This window comes from Capricornis sumatraensis, chromosome 15 (assembly GCF_032405125.1).
Source record: "Capricornis sumatraensis isolate serow.1 chromosome 15, serow.2, whole genome shotgun sequence".
Lineage (NCBI taxonomy): Eukaryota > Metazoa > Chordata > Mammalia > Artiodactyla > Bovidae > Capricornis > Capricornis sumatraensis.
The window spans coordinates 54,537,933-54,552,962 of NC_091083.1; the positions used below are offsets into that span (position 1 = coordinate 54,537,933).

The 15,030-nt window shown below is 53.9% G+C and overlaps 2 protein-coding genes across 4 annotated transcripts; both read left to right on the forward strand.

Annotated features, from left to right (window-relative positions):
- Nucleotides 1-1,080: 1,080 nt before the first annotated feature.
- On the forward strand, nucleotides 1,081-3,687 carry CENPB (centromere protein B). Its single transcript, XM_068987250.1, has one exon. The coding sequence runs from the start codon at nucleotides 1,081-1,083 to the stop codon at nucleotides 2,878-2,880; it is 1,800 nt and encodes a 599-aa protein (XP_068843351.1). The 3' UTR covers nucleotides 2,881-3,687.
- A 2,638-nt stretch (nucleotides 3,688-6,325) lies between these two features.
- Nucleotides 6,326-9,726, forward strand: SPEF1 (sperm flagellar 1). Of its 3 annotated transcripts, XM_068987667.1 has the most exons (7): nucleotides 6,326-6,585; nucleotides 7,632-7,743; nucleotides 8,092-8,248; nucleotides 8,427-8,466; nucleotides 8,614-8,674; nucleotides 8,887-9,010; nucleotides 9,109-9,726. In XM_068987667.1, exons 1-7 carry the CDS (start codon nucleotides 6,477-6,479, stop codon nucleotides 9,214-9,216), a joined length of 711 nt encoding a protein of 236 aa, XP_068843768.1. In that variant the 5' UTR covers nucleotides 6,326-6,476; the 3' UTR covers nucleotides 9,217-9,726. The 3 variants fall into 3 exon arrangements, with proteins under 3 accessions (XP_068843768.1, XP_068843766.1, XP_068843767.1); XM_068987665.1 differs by lacking the exon at nucleotides 6,326-6,585 and having other exon boundaries at nucleotides 7,339-7,743; XM_068987666.1 differs by lacking the exon at nucleotides 6,326-6,585 and having other exon boundaries at nucleotides 7,339-7,743; nucleotides 8,430-8,466.
- The last annotated feature ends 5,304 nt before the right edge of the window (nucleotides 9,727-15,030 follow it).

The window sequence follows — 15,030 nt, forward strand, 5'->3', positions numbered from 1 at the left end:
AAGGAAATCAACCCTGAATATTCATTGGAAGTTAAATGAATGATGCCAAATGTGAAGCTCCAATACTTTGGCTACCTGATGCAAAGAGCTGACTCATTGGAAAAGACCCTGATGCTGGGAAAGATGAAGGCAGGAGCAGGGGGAAGACAGAGGAGAAGATGGTTGGATGGCATCACCGACTTGATGGACATAAGTTTGAGCAAACTCGGGGGAGACAGTGAAGGACAGGGAAGCCTGGTGTGCTGCAGTCCACGCGGTCGCAAAGGGCTGAGCGACTCAATGACTGAACAACAAAAAAGCAACAGGAGATGCCAATATATGCCTACGATTCATTTTATGCGATAAATTTTTTAAAAGAAAACTACATGTGCCTAGAGATAAGACTGGAAGAAAAGGTATCCAACCGTGAGCTGTGCATCTCTCCAGGTGTTGGGATGAAAGGTGCTTTTTTAGTTTCCATTATTTTTCAGTTTCCGAAAAAAAAAAAAAAAGGCGGGCTATTTCTACCTTAATAAAAAAAGACAAAAGACAGTTGTTATTCTTTGTAAGCTGCAAGTCTCTGCCCACTCGGCGCAGAGGCCGGGCACACAGCCGCAGCTCTCACTGCAGCCAGTGGGTCACCAGACGCCACAGCGCTGGCCTTTCCGGCAGGCCGAAGCGCCCCCGCGCGGTCTCTCCCGGGCGGCGGGGAGAGGGGTGGGCGCGGAGGGCTGGAGGCGGTGCCCGGCGTCCCCGCGCTTCCCGCGAGATCCCGCTCCGCCCGCTCCGCCCTGCTCGCCGCGCTCCCGGCTCCCCGCTCCCCGCGCCGCGACACTTCCTGTCTTCAGCTCCCGCGCCGCCCGCCCGCGCCCGCGCCCGCGCCTGCCGCCTACCGCCCACCGCCCGGCGCCGCGCCCGCCGGCGCCCCCGAAGGTGCCCCCGGCCAGGCCGGGTCGTCGCCCCGCCCGCCGCCCCGCGAGCCGCTTTGTCTCGGGCGGGGCGCGCGGGAGAGGCCGCCAGGTGCCCCCCGCCGCGGGCCCGGGCCCCCCGCCCCGGGGTGGCGGCGGTGGCGCCGGGCCCCGGGGCGGGGGGCGCGCCGGGATGGGCCCCAAGAGGCGGCAGCTGACGTTCCGGGAGAAGTCGCGGATCATCCAGGAGGTAGAGGAGAACCCGGACCTGCGCAAGGGCGAGATCGCGCGGCGCTTCAACATCCCACCGTCCACGTTGAGCACCATCCTGAAGAACAAGCGCGCCATCCTGGCGTCGGAGCGCAAGTACGGTGTAGCCTCCACCTGTCGCAAGACCAACAAACTGTCCCCTTACGACAAGCTCGAGGGGCTGCTCATCGCCTGGTTCCAGCAAATCCGCGCCGCTGGCCTGCCGGTCAAGGGCATCATCCTCAAGGAGAAGGCGCTGCGTATAGCCGAGGAGCTGGGCATGGACGATTTCACTGCCTCCAACGGCTGGCTGGACCGCTTCCGCCGGCGCCACGGGGTAGTGTCCTGCAGCGGGGTGGCCCGCGCCAGGTCGCGCAGCGCTGCCCCCCGGACCCCAGCGGCGCCCGCCAGCCCTCCTGCAGTGCCCTCGGAGGGCAGCGGTGGGGGTACCACGGGCTGGCGCGCTCGGGAGGAGCAGCCACCGTCGGTGGCCGAGGGCTACGCTTCCCAGGACGTGTTCAGCGCCACTGAGACCAGTCTGTGGTACGACTTCCTGCCCGACCAAGCGGCGGGGCTGTGTGGCAGTGATGGACGGGCACGCAGGGCCACCCAGCGCCTGAGTGTCCTGCTGTGTGCCAACGCCGATGGTAGTGAGAAGCTGCCCCCACTTGTGGCTGGCAAGTCGGCCAAACCCCGTGCAGGCCAAGCTGGCCTGCCCTGTGACTATACCGCCAACTCTAAGGGTGGTGTCACCACCCAGGCTCTGGCCAAGTACCTGAAGGCCCTGGACACCCGCATGGCTGCAGAATCTCGCCGAGTCCTGCTGCTGGCTGGCCGCCTGGCTGCCCAGTCCCTGGATACCTCGGGCCTGCGGCATGTGCAGCTGGCCTTCTTCCCACCAGGCACCGTGCAGCCGCTGGAGCGTGGCGTGGTCCAACAGGTGAAGGGCCACTACCGCCAGGCTATGCTGCTCAAGGCCATGGCAGCGCTAGAGGGCCAGGATCGCTCAGGCCTGCAGCTGGGCCTCATGGAGGCCCTGCACTTCGTTGCTGCGGCTTGGCAGGCTGTGGAACCTTCGGACATAGCTGCCTGCTTTCGTGAGGCTGGCTTTGGGGGTGGCCCTAATGCTACCATCACTACTGCCCTCAAGAGTGAGGGAGAGGAAGAGGAGGAGGAGGAGGAGGAAGAAGAGGAAGAGGAGGGTGAAGGGGAGGAGGAGGAGGAGGAAGATGGTGAGGAGGAGGAGGAAGCGGGGGAAGGAGAGGAGCTCGGGGAGGAAGAGGAGGTAGAAGAGGAGGGTGATGTTGATGACAGTGAGGAAGAGGAAGAGGAAGAGGAGGAAGAGAGCTCCTCTGAGGGCTTGGAGGCTGAGGACTGGGCCCAGGGTGTAGTGGAGGCTGGTGGCAGCTTCGGAGGTTATGGTGCCCAGGAGGAGGCCCAGTGCCCTACCCTCCATTTCCTGGAAGGTGAGGAGGACTCTGAGTCAGACAGTGAGGAAGAAGAGGAAGATGATGATGAGGATGAAGATGATGAAGATGATGAGGAGGAGGATGATGAGGTGCCTGTACCCAGCTTCGGGGAAGCCATGGCTTACTTTGCTATGGTCAAGAGGTACCTCACCTCCTTCCCCATTGATGACCGTGTGCAAAGCCACATCCTCCACTTGGAACATGATCTGGTTCACGTGACCAGAAAGAACCATGCCAGGCAGGCAGGAGTTAGGGGTCTTGGACATCAAAGCTGAACCACTGAGCTTAGCCATGCCCCTGACCTGGATGTGGCAGCACCAGGGCAGAGGACTCTCTGGGCAGCTGCTGTGGATGGAGCCAGAGTGGGGAACCCCACATCCTTTAGTGATATTCTCCTGGCCCTGTGACAGGCCCAGTCACCTCTGTAGGGCCTGGGGCTGGCATCAGCCTCACTGCCTGCTTTTTGCCTCTTTTTCAGAATCCTCTTTCCTCCCCAGTTGCCCCTGGGCATGGGGGACTAGGTGGGGAGGATGGGGAGCTGTCCGGTGCTACCACACCGTGCCATCAGTGGACTAGGCCACAGTAGCAGCCAGGGATGGACCCTGGAAGCTCCTGGCCAGAGAGTGCCTCTCCCCTCTGCCATCCACACCAGGTCTTTGGTGGTGGGGGGGACCCCAAAGCCATTCTGGGAAGGGCTCCAGAGAAAAGTCCAGCCTAGGACCCCACAAGGCTGGCAGCCCCACATCCCTGTCCCCAGGCCACCTTGAGAAGCACAGTCTAACCACAGGCTCCTAGGCCTGCCTCAGCCTGCTTCCCCACTTCCCAACCCCTTCCTCTGGCCCAGTCCATGTTACTTTGGCCCTTGATTTTCTTTCAGATTGGAGGTTCTCAAGAGGCCCTCCAGAGGAGTGATAATGGGCACTTCCCTTGTGGGCAGCTGCAGGCCCCATGCCTCTCCTCCCTCTCTGGCAGGGCCCTATCCTGGGCAGGGGGCCTGGGGCTGGGCCCAGAGTCCAGCCGTCCAGCTGCTCCTTTCCCAGTCTGAATTCAATAAATCTGTCTGCCCCCCTTTTGTGGGAGTGGACGTTTTAACAGCCAAGGGTGCATCCTTCATGGTCTGGGCTTGCGTCTGTCTTGGGGACACTTCGTTTCCCTGTTACGTTTGATCCTTGCTCTGGTGGGACAAATGTTGAGAGAGTGGCTATAGCCCAGGCCCTGACCAGGGTGAGGGACAACATCTGTATTTAAACATTGCCTAATCTGCCTGCCTCCTTAAGTGCAGGAGACTTAGAGTCGGGTTCAATCCCTGGGTCGAGAAGATCCCCTGGAAGAGGCAATGGCACCCCACTCCAGTATTCTTGCCAGGAGAATCCCATGGACAGAGGAGCCTGTCATGCTGCAGTCCATAGAGTCGCAAAGAGGTGGACATGACTGAGTGAGCACAGGCTTGGGGGCAGGAGGGATTTGCAATGCACCAATGCCTGGGGGTGGGTTTGAGGAAGCTGGGCCTTGCAGTACTTAGAAGCTTTGGGTCAGTTGGCTAGGATAGAAGGGAGGGAGCCAACAGTCCCTGGAGGGCCAAATTAAGCTAGGTGCCTGGGAACTAGGCTTATCAAGGCCCATAAGAAGATCCTTGCAGGAGAGGGGCAGGAGGGCAGAAAGAAAAGAATGTTGGGGGCAGCTCCTGTGGTCCAGGTTGGAGTTGCAGGGGTATCCCTTGTATGGTGCCTTAAGAGGGGAGTCCTCTACACCTTTCACTGTTTGGCATCTCCAGTCCTGGTGGCTATCCTTGGGAACAGTGGCAGGGTAGAGGTGAAATTGCTGGGGACACTTTGCACCCTGAAGAGGTTGAGGATGTCAACCACTCCCTGTGTGGTACCCTCTAGAGGGCCCCCCATCCACAGGTAAGACAGCCTGCTCTGCTGATCCTACCTGCCTTTTCCCTTCTCACCCCTCCCAGGCCCTTCCTCACTGAGGCCCTCAGGCCCCAGTGGTTCCAGTGAGGGGAGGACCTGAGCTTGAGCAGGCTGGCAGCTCTGGGCCCCAAACCGGTTTTCCCACCTTGCCTGAGGCTGGCACATCACCCCTCTGTTTCCCTGCCCCCACCTCGTTGCAGTTCCTCCTCTCTCCACCCTGGAATGTGGGGGGCGGGGGGCACTTATCCACATCATCTTTTTAAACCAGAAGGTGGAGGGAGTGTTCCACACTTTCCCTTCCACACCTCTGGCACTCAGGGATTCCTTCCAGGCCTTGAAGGCTTCAGAACTAAGTGAGAGCAAAAAGCACCTGGGATTCTCAGCCCCACCCTGGCCCATGTCTAGTCCCCATCTGAGGTCTGGAGGATGAGAAAAAGAAGCCCAGTCTACCCCCTCGCCTGCTCTGGAGTAAATGGGCGGGAGCAGTAGCTTTCTCCCTAGGTGCCACTGGCCCATCCAAGTCCCTCACCTCAAATACCAACAAGGCAAATTCCTCCATTTGTCTGCTGCCAACAAGAATGCCTCTTGCTGGAACTGAGATCATGTCTTTAATGATAACACCAATCAACATGAATAGGGCTCTTTCTGTGTGCCAGGCTCTGTGCTAAACACTTTAAATACTCACAAAGCTCCTGTGAGGGGACTTACTTCCCTGGTGGTCCAGTGGCTAAGAGCAGGTCTCTGGACAGGGAACTAGATCCTACAGGCTGCAACTAAGTTTCACGCTGCAACTAAAGATCCTGCTTGCCTCAACGAAGATAGAAGATCCCCCAGGCTGCAACTAAGACCCGACACGTCCAAATAAATAAAATATTCTTTAGAAGAGAAACCCGTATGAGGTAGGTAAAACCATGAGAAAACATGTACAGAAAAGTGCCCAAAGCCAAATCACTAGTCTGTGGCAGAAGCAAGCTCTCTTCCCCAGGCTGATTTAAGTGTCCACTAAGACATTCCTAGCCCTGTTTTCTTCCTAAAGGAACTGGTTACTGACTCAGTTTCTAACTTGTAGAATAATAGCTCTTGGAGATGAACGGTGTAGAAGTGTCTACAGGAGCTGAAGCTCCCGTTCTTACAACTGACTCCTGTTCCGCCAGTCCCAAAATACAGATCTGTAAATATCCTTCCCATTCTCCCTATTACTCCTTTGGGACAAATAGATGAGAACCATATCCATTTGATGAAGAAAGAAATAGGGTTAAGGGTTTAAATGACCTGCAAAGACACTGATCTTGAGGTCTGGTTCTCTCCCTGGGAATTTGGGTTACATGTTAAATGCCCCACCAGGACACTACTGGGGGTGGGGGTGTAAGGGGCAGTGGTATGGAGATGGCCCTATGAGCACAGAGCTTTAAGGAGGGACCTGGCAAGGACTGTCACACAGCCTTCCACAGTACAGATGTGAACCAGCTGGTGACTAACAATGGACCCCCAGATAAAGCTGGCAAAACACTGGGCTGCTGCCTTCACTTGGGACTGATTGCTAAAGGACCCTGAAGGGGATCCTTGTTCTGAAGACACTGATGCAGGGATTCTGGAGGCCTGCTTGTCTTCGGCAGTTCCCAGAGTGGGCCAGTGTCTGGTCAGCATTTGGCAGAAGTGGTTTCTTGGGAGGCGGGGAAGAGAAACCACCTTTTCAAAGTGAGGCCTGAAAGGAGGTAGCTGCGGGGGCGGGGAAACTACAACTCCCAGAAGTCCCTGCTCCCCGGCGAGTCAGTTTCGGTTGCCATGGTTTCAGAAAACAGTATGGCCGCTCCCAGCTGGGACGTGAGTCTGGGTTAGAGACGCGGCGGCGGATCTGGGTCGCAGCAGTGGCGAGAGAAGAGGGTCTTGAGGGCTCGTGAGGTTGGCCCTGGACGCTATACAGCTGGAACGGCTTGACCTTTCCGAGGGCGCCAATGGCGGGCAGCGTGGATGAGGAAGCACTGCACCAACTGTATCTGTGGGTAGACAACATCCCTCTGTCCCGGCCCAAGCGAAATCTGTCCCGGGACTTCAGTGATGGAGGTGTGTGCTCCAACGTGTGTGAGTGTGTCCGCACGCACGCCTGGGTATGTCCTGCATGTCTTTGTGTCAACGCCTTCTGTCCTGTATGTACGTGTGTACAGGGTCTATGTGAATACATGTCTCTTGGTGTTTGTGTGCTTGTGGCAGAGGGGTTAGATGTGGGTTAGTGAGAGGGGTGTCCAACTATTTCCTGAGATTTCAATTGTGGACGTGTGCATCTGTGGGAATGTGAACATGTGTGTGTCCATATTTATGTATACATGTTCTATCCTTTATGTGTGTGGGGTGTGTTGTGTCTGTGTATGTGTCTATGACTCCTTCCCTGGACTTTAATGACTAAGATGTGTATTTGTGCATCTGTGTGTGTGTGTGCGCGTGCTTATTCCTGAATTTTATATGTCTTGTGGGAGTCTGAGCATGTGTTTGTTCATATGCAAGTTGATATGTTCTGTCCTATATGTAAGAATGGGGGTGTTGTGTGCACATGTTTCTTTGTGATTGTTTAGGTGTCTGTGTGTTGAAGACCCTCTCCTGGGATTTTAATGACAGAAGTATGCATTTCCCTGTGTGTATATTGATGCATATGTGACACTTTGTGTTTCCATGTATACGTGTGTTGGTAACTGTCTCTTGGGACTCTGGTGATGGCCCTATGTGTCTGTGTGTGTTTCTACATCTCTGTATCATTGTGTGTGTGTGTGTGTGTGTGTGTATTTATGTCAATTCCTAGGATGAGGCCCCAGGCTCCTGAAGGTTTTCTTGGAGACTCATTCTCTAATAGGGGACTAGAGACCTTAGTTTTCAGATGCCCTGAGTTAATGGCAAAGAGATGAAGCTCCTCTGGAGAATTTGTCTCTGGCTGATCACTGTTCTTGGTCTCTTACCTCCCCTCCATATATCCTTCCCTTTCCACACTTCTACCTCTTCTCTTGGCCCCACCACTCTGCCACCCCTGATTCTCCCACCCCACCCATTCCTTCTCCCTCTTCCTTCTTCCTTACCCATCTCTACACCTTCCATGTCTGCTCTCACCTCCTCTCTCTCAGTCCTGGTAGCAGAGGTCATCAAGTTTTACTTCCCCAAGATGGTGGAGATGCACAATTATGTCCCTGCCAACTCTCTCCAGCAGAAACTGAGCAACTGGAGTCACCTGAACAGGTAACAGAATACCTGGGCACACTAATGGGATCTCTAGCCCTTAGCCTAGGATCCGAGGAAGCGTTGCCCAGCCCTTCTATCTCCTATGGTCTCCACAGTCCAGGCTGGTGGCTGGGGTGGGGAGGACAATGCAGACAGAATCTATCTGGTAACAATATCAAGGGACTCTTCTCTGGGGGAGGTGACAAGGATCCTTGAGACATACATGCTCTGGGCTCAGGTTGGGTGCCCTTCCATTCCCCCAGGGCTGTGCACTGAAGGGCTACCACTGCTGCATCTCCTTCCTTCCCCCAACCCCTCACATCATCCACCCAGAAATCAGTCCACCATCCCTGTGTCTACCCCCAGGAAGGTGCTGAACAAACTGAACTTCTCTGTACCAGAGGACGTGATGCGCAAGATAGCACAGTGTGCCCCAGGTGTGGTGGAGCTGGTGCTCATTCCACTGAGGCAGCGCCTGGAGGAGCGTCAGAGACGTAGGAAGCAGGGCATCGGCTCCTTACAGGTGCCTCCTTACTCCAGCTTCTTGCACTGTTCTAGGGGAGTTTCCCAGGCAGCAGAAAGCTCTGCCTCAGTGACAAGTGTGGGAGAAGGGTGCCTGGCTAAAGGGAGCCCACAGCGGGAGGGATGTCCTTGGGAGTGGGCAGCCCAAGTTCACTGCAGACTCTGGGCGGTTCTTACAGGAGCTGGCTCCCCAGGATGGCACTGACTACATAGATGTGGGTAAGGTAGCCTTTACTTGCCTTCCCTTCCAGGAAGAGCTTTTCTCCTGTCCTTCCTTCCTGCGGGGGAAGGGGTGGAACTATGGGGAGGGGCAGGACAGGAAAATAGGACTCCTTCAGGGTTATTCCTATACTTGCCTTGTCTCAGGTTTGTCCCAGAAGGCCCGAGGGGAAGGTGTCCCAGAACCCCAGGGACGGGGGCAACTCAGGTAAGGAAGCTGGGAGCTCCTGACCTTACCAAGCCTGATATTCTCTCTACCTGGGAGGGGAGGGTGAGGGTTGCATCTGGAAAGGTAGGGAAGTCAGGGATGAAGGGATTTCAGGGACAGTGGGAGGGAGGGAAGGCTTGGTTGAGGGACACTTGAAAGGGTGATGGTGGGGTCTGAGATCCAAGCCTCAGCTAAGCTGCCTCTCACCCCAGGGAGGGCCGACTGCCTGTGCCCCGGCCTCCAGGGGACAGCCAGGCGCTGCAGAGCGACCCGAGCTTCGTCCTCCAGATTGCTGAAAAGGAGCAGGAGCTGTTGGCCTCGCAGGAGACCGTGCAGGTGAAGGCGCACTGGGAGGGCGCTGGGGAATTGAGGCCTGGGAAGATGGGCAGGGGGCAGCAGGCCACTGGACTTGACTTCTGTGTGGCTTGGCCTAGGTCCTGCAGATGAAGGTGAGACGCTTGGAGCACTTGCTCCAGCTCAAGAACGTGCGCATAGAAGACCTCTCCCGGAGGCTCCAGCAGGCGGAGCGTAAGCAGCGGTGAGCCTGAGAGATGCCCCCTTATCCGCCAGAGCCCAGATGTAGCAACTGACGCACCCACCTCGAAGGGCAGAGGAATGGGCGGGCGGAGCCAGCTGCTCCAGTGAGCCTCCTGGGACACAAGCGCCCCCTTGGGGTGTGAGTGAGCTTGGGGGGGCAGTGGGACAGGAACCCTCCAAGCGGAGCCCAGGAACTGAGCCACTCCTTCCACTCCATGTGGGTCAGGAGAATGGACCGCTTTCCAGAACCCAGAAGCCACATGCAGAGACCTGGCATGCACCCCAAATCAGTGCTTGACACCAGGGACTCTGCCTTGGTGTTCCCAGTGCTGGGCCCTAGGGGGTGGTCCTCCAGCTTGGTCCACTCCCATAGAACCGGGTCCCCACCCGGCTCTGGTGACAGCAGTGTCTACGTCCAGGCTAGTTCTCTGTACCATGGGTCAAAGGGGAGGCTGTCCAAGACAGCTGAGGGGCTCCTTGCCCTTCCTGGGCACTCACCTGGGACCCAGCTGAAGGCTGGAGAACACAGCAGCTGAAGAGGAAGGGGTGAGGTGTGAGCTCAGCCATAGACTGTGCCTTCCAGTTGCCCTCCCCTCCCACAGCATATGTTGAGAATGTTTGGGGGATGTGGAGCTGAGTTGTTCCCATTAAAGTTATGGTATCCTTCCTGTGCCTGCTTTCTCTTCTCTGAGGGAAGTGAGTTCCTGTCCCCCTTGTGTTATCCCCACCCCTTAAGTGAAAGAGCCTTGTGGGCCCAGGCTGGGGCTCAACTCCTGGGGAGCTGGACCCTGCAGTGGCCACTTCTTGGTAGGAGGTTGGTTTTGTGCACTAGGACTGCCTGACTTCTAACTCTTAGAAGTCTAACTCTTAACTAAGTCAGGCCTTAGACTGACCCCCAGACTTACTCTGTCTTCCAACATTACCCAAACCCAAGCACAAATCCAGGTTTCCGATTCTTCCCAAATGTAGCCACAGAGTCACCCTCAACCTTGCTTATGGACTCACCCCTAAATGTGTATGACTTCTGACCCTGCCCACAGACTGACCCCAAGTTCTGTGGACCAAGATCAAGCTTGACTCCCAACCCTGACCAAGATATCATGGCCTTGGTGTGACCTTAACTTTGATCATTACACTGCCAGTAACATTGAACATTTGAATATCCTGAGACCCCACAATTCTATTCCTAGGTATATATTCAGCATCACTTCAGTTCAGTTGCTCAGTCGTGTCCGACTCTTTGTGACCCCATGGACTGTAGCACACCAGGCCTCCCTGTCCATCCATAACTCCTGGAGCTTGCTCAAACTCATGTCCATCAGGTCGGTGATCCCATCCAACCTCTCATCCTCTGTCATCCCCTTCTCCTCCTGCCTTCAATCTTTCCCAGCATCGGGGTCTTTTCCAGTGAGTCAGTTCTTCACACCAGGTAGCCAAAGTATTGGAGCTTCAGCTTCAGCATCAGTCCTCCCAATGAATATTCAGGGTTGATTTCCTTTAGGATTGACTGGTTTGATCTCCTTGCAGCACAAGGGACTCTCAAAAGTCTTCTCCATATCCAGCATATCCAGCATATTCAGCATATCCAGGGAAAACTTAAGTTCCTGTGTTTTGTGACACGTGTACTGCGATGTTCATATCAACACTCCTTGTAATAGCAGAACTGAAAAGAACTCCTATTAATTTTCCCATTACAAACTTAGTGACTTGAACAGCACACATTTATTACGTCATATTTTCTGTGAGTGAAGAGTCCAGGCATGGCTTAGTTGGAGCCTCTGGTTCAGGGTTTCTCACAAGGCTGCAGTCAAAGTGTTGGCCCGAGCTACCGTCTCATCTGAAAACTGGGGAAAAATTGACTTCTGAGTTCAGTTGGTTGTCGACAATTAAGTTCTTTGTGGGCTGACAGACTGAGGATTTGTTTTTTGCTGGCTATTGACTGGTGGCTGCCCGCATTTCCTTGCCATGTGACCATCTCCAGTAATGATAGCCTACTTTATCAAAGCCAACAAGGGAGTTAATGGAGTCTGTTAGCAAGAGGGAAGTTATAATCTTATCTAATGTAATCACAGAAGTGACATCCATCACATTTGTGGTAGTCCATTTATTAAAAATCATTAGACTGACTTCCCTGGTGGTCCAGTGGTTAAGAATCCACCTTTCAATGCAGGGGACTCAGGTTCAATCCCTGGTCAGGGAAGAAGCCCACAAGCTGCAGAGCAACTAAGCCTGGGTGCCACAACTAGAGAGCCCGTACTCTGCAACAAAGATCCTATGGGCTGCATCTAAGATCCAAGGCAGCAAAATAAATAATTCATTAAGTCCAGCCCACTTTCAAGGGGAGAGGTACACATAGGTGTAAAAATCAAGAGGCAGGGATAACTGGGAGCTATTTAGAAGCTCGTGACCATGAAGATGAAGAAACAATGAAAGGATAAAGTCGAGAATAGTGTTATTTCTGAGAGAAAGCAGAAGACTTATTCTATTGTTGATGGACAACTGGGTGGTTTCCAGTTGGGGGCTATTACAAATGATGCTGCCACAAAGATTTGTATACATGTCTTTTGATGTGTAATTAAGAGTGGAATTGGTGGGTCACAGGGTTGGCATTTATCAGCTCTATTAGATACTGCCAAGCAGTTTTCCAATGAGGTTATAATTGTTTAATTTTTATTAAAAAGAATGAAGTCCAAGGAATTCCCTGGCAGCCCAGTGGTTAGGACTCCAGGTTTTCACTGACAAGGGTGCAGCTTCAGCCCCTGCTTGGGGGAACCAAGATCCCACAAGCTGGGCTGTACAGCCAAAAAAAGAAGAAAAAGGAAAAAAAAAAATAATGGAGTCCAGAAAACCATGTGTTTGAAGCTGGAGTGGATGCCTTACATATGCTCAATCTGTTCTCCTAACCTGGAGTTGCTCGTAAATCCTCCCTTGCTGGCTCACCCTATTCTTGGTACACAGGCTGTTGGACTTTGAGGGGGGGCAGTTGGGTACCTTCTACCCTGACTTCCTCCTGGCATGAAGAGTCTCATTTCCTCCTGGAGGCTTTCTGGAACCATCTGCACTTGCACCGTGGTTTTGGGGCCTTCCCTGGGAGCGTGTAATATCCCCAGATATGGAAAGCTCTGTATTGCAGGTCCTCCCAACTGGCCAGTTAGCCAGATTGCCTAGTGCCTGGGAATGTGAGGAATGTTTGGCAGGGACAGGAGATCACAGTTCTTTTTGTCTTTTATCTCCCACCCTAAACTGTAAGTGCCTTTAATTCCAGAGCCTTGCACAGTAACTTGCTAGTCACATACACTTAGTAAATAGTTATTGAAAGGAGGTGACAATTAAAAGTCCCAAGGGAAAGAAAAGAAATAATACAGTTAGGTGTTAGTCTATATGTCTGAAAGAGTCCATACCAGGGATGATTTTCAGAAGCTGACTAGAAAAATATAAAACAGGAAGGCCTTAACCTGGTCTTGAAGGGAGGGTAGTTTTGCCTATGAGAGGAGGGAAGGTAGTATAAGGAGGGGATCATAAATTCAGATGTCTACATAGACCCAGAGGTAAAATAAATGTCAGAAAATAGGGACTGGTGAGGACTATGGTAAATCGAGGTGTCAGCCTTTGGTGCCAGGCTAGAATTGAATCCATGTTGTTCAGTCAATAAGAGGAAGAGGAAGCAGAGAAGGAGGAAGAATTAGATTTTTTTTCAAGAGTTTAGTTTTTTTTAAATTAATGTATGGCTGCATTGGGTCTTCCCTCCTGTGTGTAGGCTTTTAGTTGCCCTGAGCAGGGGCTACTAGTGGTGCAAGGGTTTCTCACTGCAGTGGCTTCTGTTGTTGCGGAGCAGCACGGGCTCTAGGTGTGGGGGCTTCAGTAGTTGCAGCACCCAGGCTCAGTAGCTGTGGCCCAGGCTCAGTTGCCTTGAGGCATGTGGAATCTTCCCAGACCAGGAATCGAACTGTGTCCCCTGCATTGGCAGGTGGGTTCTTAACCACTGGACCACCAGGGAAGTCTGAATTAGAATTTTTTAAAGCCCATATGTGTAGGGAACTAGGTATAAGGAAGGTTGAGAAGTGCTTGCAAACGAGACTCTCAACCAGGGCTGAACATTCTTGCAAACGAGATGTTCAGCTAAGAATCCTGTTTGTTCCCATGGGAAAAGAACATTTCTTGCACACAAGGATGTTTCCCTGATTCCTCAAAAGGAACAGACCCAGGGACAAAACGGATTCTAAGTTGATAAGGAAGTTCCCCAAAACAAAGTCTTAGCAGCAGTAAATAAGTCAAGGTAAAGGTTATCTCGCCCTGCGCCTGCGCACTGTATAGTCTCTGAATCATAGTGCTTGGCAACTTGCCCTGTAGGTTGTTGTGCAAGGGATATAAAATAAAGCAGCTGTAAGAAGCAAGTGTTAAAATATAAAGATTCAAACCACTCTGCAGTGTTGGTGTTTCATTCCGTCACCAGCACATATGGACTAAACAAAATATCTATAGCTTACACATCGTCTGCTACCTTGAAGAACAGACATAGGACTGCAACTGAAGGCGGGACAAGTGGGGCACATGGACTGGTGGGGCTGGGTAAAGAGAAAGCATCTGGCAAGAGTAGATGGGCTGAGATCAGAATGTGGAAATCTCCCGATGATCGGTCATCTCAAACACCAGAGGGTTCACGTTTCACCCAAAATGATGCTAAGAAGTTTGAGGTTTTTCTGGACACTCCCAGAGCACTGAGCGCTTTGAAGCAGGGTAGGATTCACTGGAAATGATAGCTCAGGAAGATCTGTCAACAATGTGTTAACCAGGGACCAGAAGATAGGTTAGGGGTCACAGGGATCCAGCAGAGGGTAGGAGCCTTGGAGGTTCCCCAGAGGCAGTGACCGCGGTCTTTCTGAAAAGCTGGCCTTCAGCCGCCCATACCATCTCTCTCCTAGTTATGCTGTTAGAAGGGTTCAATCCCCTCGGGTACTTTAGGGACCCTGATCCAGCCAGCGAAATGGGGAGGGGGGTGTTGTTTGTTCAAGGACCTGTAGGCGGAGCAGTGGCTAGAACCCTTAAAGATCCGACGGCTACGTTTTTGCTCCGAAGGTTCTGTGCAGGTGCGCACCCTGGGACGCAGTGCTGGGCGCATCCTTCTGACATTGCGACTGCCTCCATAGACAGCAGAGGCTGTGGTCCCCGCAGGCGCTTGCAGAGGTTCTCCCAACCCCCACCCCGTGAGGCCTTCTTTGTTCTGATGCATTTCAGGGCCACCCGGGCGTCCAGGATGTGTCTCAGATCCTCAAGGGGGCATTTCCTCCGAGGCAGGGAGATGAGACGGAAGAGGAAGATGCCGAAACCAGAGATCGCAGAGCGAGAATGGAGGGTTCTTCCGCTCCAGGACAGGACCCAACGATACCCGTATCAACGGCCATGGGGGCTTGGAAGCCTAGGGGAAAAGGCAACCTTCAGGTGCCCCACCTAGCTCTGAGCCCCACCTTACGGCCGCTCCAGGGGGCAGAACCAGAGGGACGCCCCTTCCAGTTGGGCGGAGACGGAAAGTGCAAACCCCAACGCTGAGAGTGGACGCGCGTTCAGCCCATTCAAAGTTGCTTCTTCCTTCTCTGGCTTCTGAGCGATTCCGGTCTTCGGTTACAGCGAGCTCGAGGGCTAACCTCATCGCGAGAACTTCTCGGGCCCTGGGGCGTGGGCTCTTACAGCGCAGCCGCAGGGCCTCCTGACGCAGAGGCGCATCACCCGCTGGCGGTTCTCTGGCGCCCGCTTATTGGTTCGAAGCGCCCTCGCCCCACCCCCCCGTCGACCAATGGGAGGGGAAGGGGCGTGCCCTGGCG

What these genes read in the sequence shown, in the direction of transcription:
- CENPB (XM_068987250.1), top strand. Translation starts at nt 1,081, where the DNA reads ATGGGCCCCAAGAGGCGGCAGCTGACGTTCCGGGAGAAGTCGCGGATC.
- SPEF1 (XM_068987665.1), top strand. Translation starts at nt 7,415, where the DNA reads ATGAAGCTCCTCTGGAGAATTTGTCTCTGGCTGATCACTGTTCTTGGT. An exon ending in CAGGGACGGGGGCAACTCAG is followed by an intron (nt 8,675 to 8,886) that starts GTAAGGAAGCTG and finishes CTCTCACCCCAG; the next exon opens with GGAGGGCCGACTGCCTGTGC. An exon ending in CCTCGCAGGAGACCGTGCAG is followed by an intron (nt 9,011 to 9,108) that starts GTGAAGGCGCAC and finishes GGCTTGGCCTAG; the next exon opens with GTCCTGCAGATGAAGGTGAG.